The sequence below is a fragment of the Rosa rugosa genome, chromosome 5 (genome assembly GCF_958449725.1).
Source record: "Rosa rugosa chromosome 5, drRosRugo1.1, whole genome shotgun sequence".
NCBI lineage: Eukaryota > Viridiplantae > Streptophyta > Magnoliopsida > Rosales > Rosaceae > Rosa > Rosa rugosa.
In genome coordinates this window covers 55,437,076-55,451,269 of record NC_084824.1, presented here as the reverse complement: position 1 = coordinate 55,451,269, position 14,194 = coordinate 55,437,076, and the positions used below count along the sequence as shown (strand labels likewise).

Sequence of the window (14,194 nt, the reverse complement as noted above, 5' to 3'; positions counted from 1 at the left end):
AACTCCCATAACTCCCGTAATATACCCTTACGCCACTAAGTGTAGCGATAGGATACTGGGCTACAGAATTACTGTCACAGAGACAGTAACCTGCGCCACAAAGGCGGAAGGGCTACGGTGATCCCATCACCGCGCCACAAAGGCGGAAAATCAATGCTAGCATGATAAAATCACCCCTCAGTATGGCACAGGGAAACATAACCGAAAATCCAGTAAATTCAAAATACATAAGGCTTCCCCCATCTCTCGTAAAAGAATTTCCAACGACGTGTCCCACACGCCAAAAGTATCTCAAATCAATGGCAGAAAGGCGAGATCAAACAAAATCACAATTCTCAAACCGAAATCATTACTAAGGCATTCCCAATGCCAAAACCAAAGATCGAATAAATAAACAAGAAATAATTCCATCGAAATCCCATTTCGAAAATCTTTCAGAAATCTCAAATCGATGAATGAAATTAAATATGAAACTCCGGAAATCAACATAAATCACAAACTCGAATCCGAGCATAACGAATTAATATCCGAAATTCATGACCGAGGTAAATCATAATCCATCTCAGAAAATCATTATTGAAAGCCAATCCATGAGATAAACCAATAATCAAATTCCGGAAACAAATAATACGCTTGAAAAGTAATATGATAATTAAATAAAGAATTAATTCAAGAAATAACGCATGCATCATTATTTAAAACAAAAGTCCACTCACAGTACTATTCCGACGATCACGTATACGAGTTCCTTCATCGAGCCAGGGCTCGGTACGACATCCTGTACACGATTATATTCCGTGAATAATTATTCAACAATTTAATATAATTCCTAAACTCAATTCCTCATAATTTACATCTCCCATTCTCCTCGGATTCAGCCCAAATTATACCACTAATACCAATTCGTTAATTTAAAGGTTCCAAAGCAGAACCGAGAGATATCCGACGGTCGGATTCTCGTAATTCGATAATCGAAACCCTAAACTTCAAAAATTCATAGTTAATTCCAAGCTTCTCCAAAAATCACCAAACTTCACATACAAGCTCTACAACATTTATAGAATTTAATGGGCTAAAAACTGGAATTAAAACACTGCCCTACACGCCTCCACGCGCCACCAACAGTGGCGGCGCGTGGGTCCCACGCGCCGGCGGCCACCACCTCCGATGGCCACCAACTTTGGACAGTAGCATCTACTCAACACACCCAACCATTCATTCAACTACAACAAGTTCCAATTTTACCTGAAAGAGCTCCAATTCGGCCGATGAACACAAGCCCAGAAATTTCTCAAGAACCCTAAAATTTCAATTCATCAATTCGACTTCTACACAACAAATCGTGACACAAGGCCATAGGGGAAATGATCAGTGATGAAAACCGAACCTTCGATGCCAATTTCGTGGCCGGAAACGGCCGGAATCGCCGGAAATCGATGAAAGTTCCGATCGGCTACAGTAACCTTCACAGCTCAATTCCGAGCTCCACCGGTCGAGCCACCGCCAAACACCACCCCAGGCGTGACAAGGAGGAGGAGGCGAACCTGCCGGTGCCCGGATTCCGTCGTGGGTCGGCCGGAGAAGGAAGAAACCGGAGGGAGAAGAAATCGGGCCGAAGAGGAAGAAAATGTCGGGGGAGAAGAGAGAGAAAAGGCCGGGTAAGTTTCCAAAAATGGAAACTTACCACAGTAACTTGGCTATTTATAGAAACTTACCATGAACAGTAACCGTAAACAGTAACTTTACTATTTCGCTTATAACTATCGCATACGAGCTCCGATTTTTACGAACCACATATGCACGCGCTCGGTTTAACGTCCTCTACAACTTCCATGAAGAACATTTTCCCAAATTTTGACCCGAACAAAAACTCAACTTTTAGGGCCACTAAAGTTGTCGAAAAAGAGTAAAAGTAAAACAAATTATCGTTTACTGTCCAAATGACTAGTAAACGGGTAAATTTAGATACGGGACGTTACAATCACCATATCCCGAATGAGCTTACCATTCTAAGTGAATTGTTTGGGAATGGTTTCTAATAATTATCGATCATGGGTTACTTGGTGAATTTTAAAGTGAGTTATGAATCAGTTACTTATCGGTATAATTTTTGTTAAAGGACTCGAGCGTGTGCACATGAAATTGGAAGAAGTATCGAAAGTCGGAAACGAAACTAAGTTTGGGCGAGCACTCCAATTTCAGGTAGGGTGAGCTGTCCCTTCCTTGTTAGAGACTTTTTGATATACGTGGAATGTTATACTAAGATAGTATGTTGCCTGCAAGTGCGTTTTTGGTTGTTCATTAGTCGATGCCTCGTGATACCTGTGTTTTCATAACTGATAATTGCTGATTGCGAAAACCTAGGCTAGACTTGCATGTTGAGATACTGTACCCATTGTATGTTTGTACTTGTGACCTGAAAGTGAATGAGACCTAGACGCGTTGATTCCTAGGGATCCCACGGTGTCGATAAGTTGGCCGGTTCTCCAAGGATGACAAACTGGGTCGGTCACCGATTGTTTTAGATTAGCTGGCAGGTAAGTATCTCAGAGCTCCAAGTTGTGTGAAGCATGATACATATGTTTTATAAAAGAGAACAAATGTTTGTGGTTGCGACTTTTTTTAAAGTATTTTCGATAAACGTGCACAATATTATGTAGTAAATATTTTCAAGTATATTATTTTCAAACCTAGCATGGTTGGGTGTTGGATCATAATTCATATACATATTTGTGCCCTAAAACATGGAAATTACTTGTTCCAAAGTCCAAATTTAATGTTGACTAATCCAATTTCATTATGTCCCTAATCTTGTACTTTTGCTTAACCTTTGTGTTTATTTATATATATTTATTATGTTTTCCTTATCATGCTAGGAAATGATGGAGAAGAATGGAAATGCACTAAAAAGTCAACCTTAACACATTTTCTTACTCCGGCTAGTAGAAAGTGAGCTAGACAAGAAAGGAGGGGTAGCCGCCTGACCAAACGAACTCTGAATGAGTTGAAACTTTTCAGTTTCATCCTACACATCCCAAGAATCATTTGTTATGAAGAATAACAGAGCTAGTTTTGAGTGGAAAGCCTTCAAACAGTCAGTCCAATTTTTTGAAAGACGAAAACTGGAAAACCTGACCTGTACATATTTCAGAAGCATTTACGGCCAAACCACAATGAATTTAACTCTAATATTTTATCAGGATGATCTACACTCATGGAGGAACATTTGATATGAAGAAGTCAAAGGCCCATTCTGAAGTCTTAGTGGAGAATTAATTGAATGAATCAAGGGGCAGAAAGTGACCTAAAACCAGCTCAACATTCATCATGTTCATGTTTCCCACCCACATAAAGAAAGGTAGATACTTTTCTCTTTTTCCTTGGATATATTTTTCTACTCCATTCTCTTTAATATATCATCATCACTTCCATATTTCTGCACCTTCATGTTTTGCTTTCATTTCATCATTACTCCATCTTTTCCATATTTTACAAACCACTTCCATACTCCACTTTCATTATTTTTCTTCCACTCATCATTTCACTCTTCTTTTTATTCCCTATATAAACACTTTCTCCTCTCAATCTCAATCACCAATTCCTGAATCCATAACATCTTCTTTCTCTCTTCATCTCCTTCATAAAACCTCCATTTCCACCACCACAACCTTCATCATCTTTTCCATCTACCCATTCCATTTCATAGACAAAAAGCTTCACTAGTCCACCATTTCACCACTTGATCATCTCTACATCTCATATTCCATCATCAACCTTTGAAGAAGAAGGAGAGGAGTCTAGCATCACTTGAGGAATCATCATCACCATCACCATTTTCACCATGTCAATGCCTTCATGAGTTCATCTACACCATCCTCAACTTGATTATCACTAGTCCCTTCTCTATCCCTACTTTTTAGTTTGATGTTCATAAACATGTTGGAGCTTATGTATTTGATTATGAGTGAGTAGTTAGTTTGTTGGGGCTAGGGTTGAAAGCCCTAGCCAAACTTGTAATGAATTGATGTTTGAGTCTTATTTGATGCATTTTCCATGATCATCTTCACATGCTAATTCAAGAAGTGAATGCTTGTATTTGAATCTAGCTAATTTGAATACTTTGCATTTGTCATTACATGAACAATGTTTAGAGAATAGCTAGCTTTAGACATTGAAAGCATGATAGCACACTAGGTGTGTATGTGAGGGTAGTGAGTTAAAATCACATAGATCTAGGATTGGTTTGCTTGCTTGATTATCTAAACTCAAATCTTTATGCATCTAGGAGCAAAGAATTGATACTTATCCGGTAATATAACTTGTTCTTGGGTAGTTAGTTTCGCACTTATCCAGTGAAATTTGATAAAATAAAAGGAGTTTAGGCCTTAGTAGTCTTATCCGGATGCTAAGAGGGTAATTGGATATTTGGGATTTCATTACTTATAGTTTGAACATCAATGCATGCAAGGGAGGCTATGGTGAACAACCTAAAGCTCTAACTTCCATCCATTTTATCACATCTAGTTTAACATAGCCTAGTTTACATTTCAAGTTTCATTTTGTGTTAATTTGATTCGAAACCATTTTCAAAGCCAAAAATAAAACCACTACACCATCTTGCATATATTCACCATGAACTTTGGTTCACTTGTGAGCTCTTGTTTATGACTTGTACATTTGCATATTCATCTAGCACCCTTTAGATTTTCCAATCCCTTGGGTACGATAACCCCTACTCATAATCCTCGATCTACACTATAACTTGGCCCTTATACTTGAGAGTGGCTATTTGGCTAACATTGGGTCGACCCTTACTGGGCATGCGAGGACGAAAGCTCACCCCTACAACAGTGTGCAGGTTTTGAGCATGTGGTCGGGGAGCGTACAGGGGAAGTACATGGCCCGGCTTGGCGTATTTCTCTTTGGCTTTATTAAATTAAGGTCTTCGTCCTTTACTAGGTTTTGAAGTCCCTTATTGATTTATTTACTTGTTTACTACTCGCTTATTTACAAAAATTTAGGGAAACCCGTAACCCTGGGGCGCGTCTCTCATACTTGTATTTACTTAGTGATTTGTTATTTTCCAAATATGGGCTCCGATTGTAGGTCCAAATCCTTTAGACCATTTTAAAATCCGCTTTTGAAAATATGCTATTCGGTTGCTAGAATGATTTGTCCAAGAAAATGTTTTGTAAACCAACAACTTAAACCCAAAAGGCCTTGTGGTTTCAGGTTAATAAGTTATCGGGATGTCATTCGTGACATGTCGGTTTCTCATTAGTTCGGGGTCACAGGCGCTGTGGGACCTCCCTCTCGGGTCACCACACATCTTGTTGAGGGATTGCAGTACTCCCTTGGTGGTTGATCTGTGGTTGGGCATCAAACGAGCTCTCTTTGGTGATCAAATTCGAGAGTTGTTGCTTAAACTCGTCCATTAGCAAGGATTTGAAGTTTGCCAAAGATGCAGCCATCAAATCTTGTAAAGTAGCTTCCATTTCGTCCAACCGAGCACTAGTCTCATCACGACGTACATGGACCTCAAATTCCAAGTGAGAGAGCTCTCCGGAAACGTGAGGCTCGTCAATGTTGAGCGGCGGCTTCCCCGCCCCCTTAAGAGCAAGTTCACTCGTTGGGTCACCAGGTTACCAACTATTCACTACTTTTTAGTGTTAGTTTCACCCTCTGGGTCACGGGTACAGTGTATTTCGTGACCCAGAGAATGAAAATATATACTAAAAATCAGTGAATAGTATGTGACCTGGTGACCCAACGGGTAAACTTGCTCTAAGTTTAACCATGATCGAAGGCTCTTGAATCGAAGAAAAGATTTAAACAAAAAGTAATAATAATAACTGAAAAATAAAAAAATAAAAATAAAAGACCAAAAATTGGAAAGTCGGAGGCCGAGACCAAAATAAAAATGACATAGGAGGTCATGACTCATGAGTGACGTAAAACGGTAATATATAAATATCCTTTCTGCTGCGTGAATAACCCAAACCCCAATTTGAACTCTCTCTCTCTCCTCTTCTCTCTAAAAAAGGAAAACCTGCCTCCGGTCACCGCCCTACCCGATATTCGAAGCGACTTGATCATTAATTCCAGGTTAGACGTTCTTTCCATGAAAAAAATGGGTTTCTCTCTCTGCTTCTAATGGATTCTATTGCTATTGTATAGGACATCAAAATTGTTTTTTTTTTTTTTTGAAATGACAAAATTGTTATTTAGGATCTATGAGTTTTGGGGCTTTTTGCTCCAAATTTGTTTGCTTTATCAACGATCCAACTCCAGCTCCATAGAATAGAAGATTAATGCTCTGCTCTCTCAGACCATTAATTGTTTAGAATGAGCTAACTTAGCTGTGTGTGCTGCTTTGAAATTGGAATTTCTGATGCAGATTCTCCAATTTAATGTCTCGCTGATTATTATAACTTGTTCCTTTTATGTTTTAGCTGGCCCCGCAATGGCTGAAGAAGCAGGTGGTATGTTCGTGGTTCAGCAAACTGTTGGCAGCGTGCTGTGTTGCAAGTGTGGTGTCTCCATGACACCCAATGCTGCCAATATGTGCGTCAAGTGTTTGCGCTCCGAGGTTGATATCACCCAAGGTTTGCAGAAGCAGGTGACCATTCTCCATTGCCCCGAGTGTGAGACCTACTTGCAGCCTCCAAGAACGTGGATCAAAGCCCAATTAGAGTCCAAGGAGCTGCTATCCTTCTGTATTAGGAGAGTGAAGAACTTGAACAAAGTTAAGCTGGTTCATGCCGAATTTATTTGGACCGAGCCTCACTCCAAGAGGATCAAGGTGAAACTGAAAGTTCAGAAAGAGGTTTTGAATGGAGCACTACTTGAACAGTCTTTTGTTGTTGAGTATGTTCAGCAAGAACATATGTGTGAACCTTGTTCCAGGGCCCAGGCTAACCCTGACCAGTGGGTTGCATCTGTGCAACTCCGCCAGCATGTTTCTCACAAACGCACCTTTTTCTTTCTCGAGCAGCTGATTCTCAAGCATGGTGCCGCTGCCAGTGCCATAAGGATTAAGGAGACAGATAAAGGGATCGACTTCTTTTTTCCAAGCCGGAGCCACGGCTTGAAATTCGTGGAATTTGTGGGTAAAGTTGCACCAATAAAGAGTCGCCATGACAAACAGCTTGTTTCACATGATCAGAAAAGCAATAATTTTAATTATAGGTATACATTCTCAGTTGAAATATGCCCCATTTGCCGTGAGGATTTGATTTGTCTGCCTCCCAAGGTCAAATCTAGTTTGGGTAATCTTGGTCCTCTTGTGATCTGCACTAAAGTAACCAACAGTATTGCGTTGCTTGATCCTTTCACCTTGAGGCATGGTTTCTTGGATACTGATCAGTATTGGAGGTCATCCTTTAAGTCTCTTCATACGAGCAGGGAGCTAGTGGAGTATATAGTGCTGGATGTGGAGGTTGTTTCGCCTGAAGTTACTATTGGTGGCTCAAGGTATGCTTTAGCTGATGCACAAGTTGCTCGCCTGTCTGACTTTGGGAAGAATGACACTATTTTCAACATAAAAACACATCTAGGCCATCTTTTAAGTCCTGGGGATTATGCTCTTGGTTATGACTTATATGGGGCTAATAGTAATGATGACGAACTGGAGAAGTACAAGGGTCTGGTCATTCCAGAAGCAATTTTGGTAAAGAAGAGCTATGAAGAAAAGCATCAGAAGAAGCGTGGGAAGCCTCGCTCATGGAAGCTTAAGTCCCTCAACATGGAAGTTGACGATAAAGGTAGAGGTGAGCAAGAAAGGGTGGACTCGGAGTATGAACAGTTCTTGGATGATCTGGAGGAGAACCCTGAAATGAGGTTCAATGTATCACTGTACCGCAATGAAGAATACCAAAAGCCATCAGAGACTGCATCAGTGACTGATGGGGAAGATCTACCTTCTGTAACACTTGAGGAGTTGCTTGGTGACCTTGGACTAGGTGAGGCCGAAGTTGGGGACAGCAGCATGAGGAAGTAAGAAGAAAAGGAAACGAGGTTAGTTGGATGGTAACTGTCTCACAGGGCAGTGTGTCGGTCTGGGTTTTCTTTCAATTGGACTGTCTTGCTGCCATTGTAAGCCGTAAAGCATGTTTGAAAAGTCTCTTTCTTAGCTCTCCTGCTTAGAACAGAATTTGAGTTTGCTCCTCTTTGAGAGCCATGTGGTTATTAGTTATTAGTTTATTACAGTACTAGTTTCATTGAGTTAATGTACTTTCCTGGCTATAAATAGCTCATAATTCTTGTTAATTGTTAGTGAAATTACCAAAACAAAAAAGTTACGACTGTGTTGCAAGCTAGGGCAGAGATAATATTTGATTGACCAAAGAAAAACATATCTACAAGTCCCTAGAAAGCATTGCAGCTTTTGGCAAGATAATCAATTGCCTGGACCGTGTCCGTTTTATTTTGCATATCAAAAGAAAAATAAACAAAAAGCAAATTTCACTTCTGGGAGGTTGATGCACTGTGTCACATTTTGTGGTCTCAACTCTCAACTCTCAACTCTCAACACTCAACACCACAAACGGTTTAACTATCTGAAACTGCACAGTAAGGTTTATGGCTCGTCTCATACATCAAATCTACGAAATTATCTTGGGATGCCTGGTCTTCCAGATTAACTAAGCTGACCTATGCTGGAATTCTTGGTATGCCGGCCTCTTCAAATGGTTGCCTTCCTGCAAGCTCAGCATATAAAAGCGTCTACAATTGCAGAAAATTATCTCGACTCCAACTAGAAGCCTGTCATCCTCTCAAATAAAAACACTTATATGGCTTGTCACTCAAGGAAGGCTCCCAACAAATCTTGAGCGGTTCAAAAGAGAGTTGAGAAAATATCCTAGTTGTGCTGATTCCCCAGATAGGCAGTAATCCACGCTTCATCTTGTTAGAGATTGCCCTAGAGTAAAACATATTCAGAATACCGTGGAAGCAAATCCTGGAAAATCCGTGTGTACACATGCTACTTCAGTACGGAGGATGAAAAATGTAAACGCTGTATATTGCAGTTCAGTTTTATTATATGCAGCATTTAACTTGTCAACATTGATTGATCTGACCTCAAGGGCGGAATGCATTTGCACACATCCTTGAGCATTTTACACAAAACACTATATATAAGTCGGCGCCTATTGGCATGGTACAAATATAAATTAGACTTTACTTCTTCAACATATATAGTAAATGCTTGATTAAAACCAGTGAGTCTTTGCTTATGAATTGTGAGGCACTACAAATAGTAATGCCAATGTATAAATTACAACTTCAAAAAATTAACATATATGCAATTAAAAGAATTACAAAAAATAGAAACCTAAGACAATCGTGTTCATCTCTTAGGAGTCGTATGTATTCAGTTTTATAACTATCAAAATTGTTTGGTCATAGTAGTAGTGTCACTGACATGACCTTATGGAGCCATTAGCGCCTGAATAGTGTAGGAGAGGGACTCTGCCCATTCGAGTTTTGAGTTTTGATAACCAGCGTACATTTGCAATGTTTTCATCACATTGTATGCAGGATCAAGTTTCCTCTGCCATCCCTGCAAAACATAACCAGTGAGATTGTATCAGATCAAATATTGATGATCACACAATTCACACCATTAGTATATATAGTTGGAGCAAATTGTGCCTCAGCATATCTATGCCAGTAACCAGTAAAAACTACTTATTAACTTTATTATTAGAAAGGACTCAAAGGAGTGAAAGATATCATGAACAACAGAGAAAGGTGAAAAATACACACACACAGAGGTGCGTGTGTGTGTGTGTGTTACATAGTTTTCTTGTACATGTATGTTTGAATCTATCTGTAGTTTTCTTGTACATGTATGTTTGAATCTATCTGGGCATATTTGGGATACTCTAAGCTTATACGGGCATGTGCATAAGTAGATCTGACTTAGTTTTCATTTCATACCAGAATTGTAAGATTCAGCTTCTGTGGATAAGGGAAAAGTATAGGTAATTACCTCAAGAACCAAAGTTGTTACCATGACAGTGCAGACATTTCCATCAACATTGACTCTATGACGCCTAACTTTCTCCAGTACCTGATGCATGCACTCAGCAGGATGGATCAGATCACCTTCTGGACTACCCCAATAAGTGAAGGCCTCCTTCATTTCCTGTAAGAACAAGATTATAAACCATTAGCCCAAAATGGGATAAGATCGTCAAAGGAAATGGATTATGGCACACTAGTAAAACAAGCTTCCCCAGTTCATATCATTGAGGAATTGCATTTGTCTAACAAACATTACACACAAACATATCTTCAACTTAATCATAAACTTATTCCCCCCATGAAAAATTAGAAATAAAGAGAATTCAAATGAAACACAAACTTTTTCATTATACATATAAATGAATAAAAGAAACATGGAGTGCATAACAAATAGATATCACATATTGCAATGGTACTCAACAGAGTTCCCACAAACACAAGAAAGTACTACCAAAACCATTAGGCTTCAAAAGCATTTCAAATATCAAATATTCTTTTCCTTACAAAAGCTGGTACTAATGATACGTGTTGCCCAGGAAATCTTAAACCTATATACAAGGAGCACATGTCAAACTCTGCATTCATTTAATAAGCAGTTAGCAAACAAGAATCCAATGCCTCTTCATACAATCTTATCGCAACATTCCTAGTAATGAACTAATGAAGTTACATGGCCTAAAAATTTCACCTCAATGAAAGCTTCCGGATTTGGGCATTTCTGTTGATTAGATAGTCTGAGTGTGCACTCAGCGGCAGTGCCTCCATCACGACGAGCGATAGCCTTGAAAAGTCCAACTAAATTTACTTGGTCAGTTCTAGAGAGTTCAGCAGTCATGCCCACATCAAGAAAAATGACATGAGGCTTTAACTTGAAGAGTTTCTTCCAAAAAGAGTTGCTCTGAGGCACCCGGACAAGGATATTTCCAGGATGCATGTCCGCATGTATATAGTTGTCCACCTGAAAGAAGACGCGTCATAACTTGGAAGCCATGTGCTCATACTTGAACAAAGTAAGAAAGATCATAACTCCTAACTATTAAGTAAACCACAAGAGACGACAAAGAAACCAAGCATACTCAAGTACCTAATACATGCACTTCAGGCATATGAGTAACAAGCAAAAATTACAAGAGACAGCAGCAATGAATTTTTGAATGACCAACTTCCAAAACCATAAATTAACTAGAAACATCAAAGACTATATATCTTACCAGAAGCATCTTTAAATATGCCTTTGTTCCACTGTGAGCAACTGCAGCTTTAATCTGATCTTGCCCGGGAAGCTCATGAAGATAGTTTGAGACACATTCCCCTTGCTCATAAGTTTCCACCAAAACAGCAGGATGCACAAGTGGATACAAAGGCTTTGGAAAAGAGACATCCTTATGATGACGGAAATTATAGATAAAACGGCTCAAATGGGCAGCTTCCCTTGCAAGATCAACTTGAGACATCATGAAAACTGAGAACTGCTGTACGCTTTCATCTAATCTCCACCACTTTAAAGTAGGAATGAACATTGACAATTTTGCAACTGAATTGATAATCACAAAATCTCTCCTAATTGATTCACTAACACCAGGATGTCTGACCTTTACGGCAACTACCATGGGCTTCACCTCTTGGTTTGGGTATCGAAATCTCAAAGTAGCTCGATGCACTTGAGCAATACTTCCAGATGCTACCGGCTCCTCTTCAAAGTTCTCAAAAATCTCAGAGAGCTTGCGTCCAAATGCTCCTTCGATAGTTTTCTTTGTGTAGGCAAAGCTATGTTCAGGAGCTTTCATGTGAAGCTCTGAAAGCTTGATGCATAAGTCTCTGGGGAAAAGATCAGGCCGTGTAGCAGCCCACTGACCCCATTTGATGAAAGCTGGACCTGCTTTTTCCAAAGTACGATGAACAACATGAAGCCACAATCTCCTAAACTCAGGTCCACAGTAAGCGACGAAAGGCATCATCAGTATGCTGGGTGAGAACAAAATCCCCAGATAGAGTGCTCTCAGTAACAATATCACACCTTCTAAAGCCGACAATAGTAATGATGTCATAAAAGCATGTCCATCTTGAGCACGCATGTATATAGTATTCTGCGACTGGTCCATTTCTGCCAGAGACCTCTGTGCCCATGCTAGCTTCCCACTTGTGATGGCAAAAGTACCGGGCAGTAAAAAGTTAGGCCGAGTTATGAACAAGGAGACTGCTTGAGCAAACTTACTCACAGGACGGAATCTAGAACCACTTAAAGTGAATCTTTTGAAGAGCCTTTTCAAAGCAAGTTGGGTATGATGTGTCATGACAGAACCACTCTTGGAATAATTCCTCTTCGTTTTATTAAACAATAATAATGCGTTATTCCCTCTAGTAGGCAAGATATAGTCCGTGTATAATCTGTATTGGGGAAGACCAAGGCCAACTCTAGTAATAGTTCCATACTTTCCGGGTTCTGGATAGCTTGGTTTCAGGCTTGTAACAACCGACTCTGAAACTCTCCTAAAATTTCTGAACATCAACAATCTGCATTTTCAATACCAAGCCAATCATCTTAGCATATTTATATCCATTCAGTGAGATGACTGGGAGAAAACTTTGACCTTTAGGTTTCTCATTTGCAACATGAATTCATAAATTAAAAGGACTAGCAATAGACAGTTATGAAGAAATCAATTCATGAACATACTCAAAGGCCACTCCTTTCTCTACTGAATAAAATGAATCCCACAACGCTAGCTGAAAATGTAAATAAAGAAAGGGAGACGGACCTTGAACATGGCATCGAGTCCGACTTGGACAGATTGTTGGGAGGACTAACAATCAAAATGTAAGAGGCTGTAGTTTGCAAAAGAACAAAACAGTGTAAGAGCTACAACAGAGACTAAAGAGAAATGCATAGACTAACAAAAAAAAGTAGTATTTCGTTGCATAAGAAGGGATCAGAGCCAAAAAAGAATCAATCATCTCTGAAACTATAGCAACCTAAGCAATGAGCCTACAGAGAGCACTAGTGTAGATGAAGGCTAAGACTATAAGCATTTTTGGCCAAACAAACAAAAGCTTGGGGCTTTTTAGGGACGGTGGTCTATAATGGCAACTCTGAGCATACTGAATCAAAACATAAATTGTAAGTTGCAAAGTAAAGCCCATGAAAAGATTAAGGTATAGCTACCAAAGACGCCGTGAGAAGTGGCCGCCGCCGGCGGCAATCGGCAGAGAGGTTTGAGAAACAAACCCCGGCGGAGTTTCGAGGTTCGAGGTGTGCAGTGAAGAATGGCTTTGATGCGTGAAAGGAAGGCGTAGATGACTACGGTGCTGCGGCAATCGGAGGTCGTCGGAGATTCAGGACTCTAGAGAGAGAGAGAGAGAGAGAGAGAGAGAGCTAAAGACGCGGGGAGAGAGATGGCCACGACGACGGGAAAGGGAGGGAGGGAAGGAAGGGTTTAATGAATTTTTCTCTTGCGCTGACGATTTTGCCCCTGCGCTCGATATTTTAAGTGTATGGCCTACTTGTCTTGGCGGCCAAGAAACCATCTTCACCTCTAATGAGTGTTGTTGTTACCTGTCCTTGTTTGTTATCAAGGAGCTGGTTGAATTTGGAGCATGGTTAGGGCCTGTTTAGGGTTTAGGGCCAAAACTGGTAGCGAACTGCCACAAAGAAAGGGAAACCAGACAGAATCGGCCAGTCGGTGTTATAAACGACATCGAATCGTTGACTTTGGTGTCACTTTCCGGTTCGGCCTTACAAAAAACCAATAATAAGCTCATGTCCTATTGGGTATGTAAAATTGTTGAGTGTAACGGTTGAAGGCTAGGAACTAAGCCATCACAGACGGTAACCCTTTGACAAGTAAGCCAACACCCACAATGCAGATTGTTGTAACTTTTTTCAACAAATACTCCATGAGCTCTGGCTTTTCATTGCCAACTTTGGACTAGGGGTGGGCACTTGAAACCGGAAAACCGAACCCGACCTGGGCCCGTATCGAAAACTGCCCGGACGGAACGGTTTTGAAACTTCATATTTCACTGTTTGGGCCCGTTCCATTAAAACGGGACGGGCTTCGGTTTGGTTCGCTGAAATCCCTCAAAGGCCCGGCCCTGCCCGAATTATTAAAACTTATTTTGTTTCCTTATTTTTCAGTTTGACACTTCGACGGTTTGACCAAATCTG

At 40.2% G+C, this 14,194-nt stretch overlaps 2 protein-coding genes across 2 annotated transcripts; one reads left to right on the top strand and one right to left on the bottom strand.

Annotated features, from left to right (window-relative positions):
• Window positions 1-5,977: 5,977 nt before the first annotated feature.
• LOC133710667 (uncharacterized) lies at window positions 5,978-8,274 on the top strand. The gene is made up of 2 exons (XM_062136803.1): window positions 5,978-6,105; window positions 6,453-8,274. The coding sequence occupies exon 2, from the start codon at window positions 6,464-6,466 to the stop codon at window positions 7,997-7,999; it is 1,536 nt and encodes a 511-aa protein (XP_061992787.1). The 5' UTR covers window positions 5,978-6,105; window positions 6,453-6,463; the 3' UTR covers window positions 8,000-8,274.
• Window positions 8,275-9,205: 931 nt separating this feature from the next.
• LOC133710595 (uncharacterized) lies at window positions 9,206-13,430 on the bottom strand. Its single transcript, XM_062136703.1, has 6 exons — window positions 13,193-13,430; window positions 12,789-12,855; window positions 11,241-12,543; window positions 10,718-10,987; window positions 9,995-10,150; window positions 9,206-9,562 (listed from the first exon to the last, which is right to left on the bottom strand). Exons 2-6 carry the CDS (start codon window positions 12,800-12,802, stop codon window positions 9,431-9,433), a joined length of 1,875 nt encoding a protein of 624 aa, XP_061992687.1. The 5' UTR covers window positions 12,803-12,855; window positions 13,193-13,430; the 3' UTR covers window positions 9,206-9,430.
• Window positions 13,431-14,194: the final 764 nt, after the last annotated feature.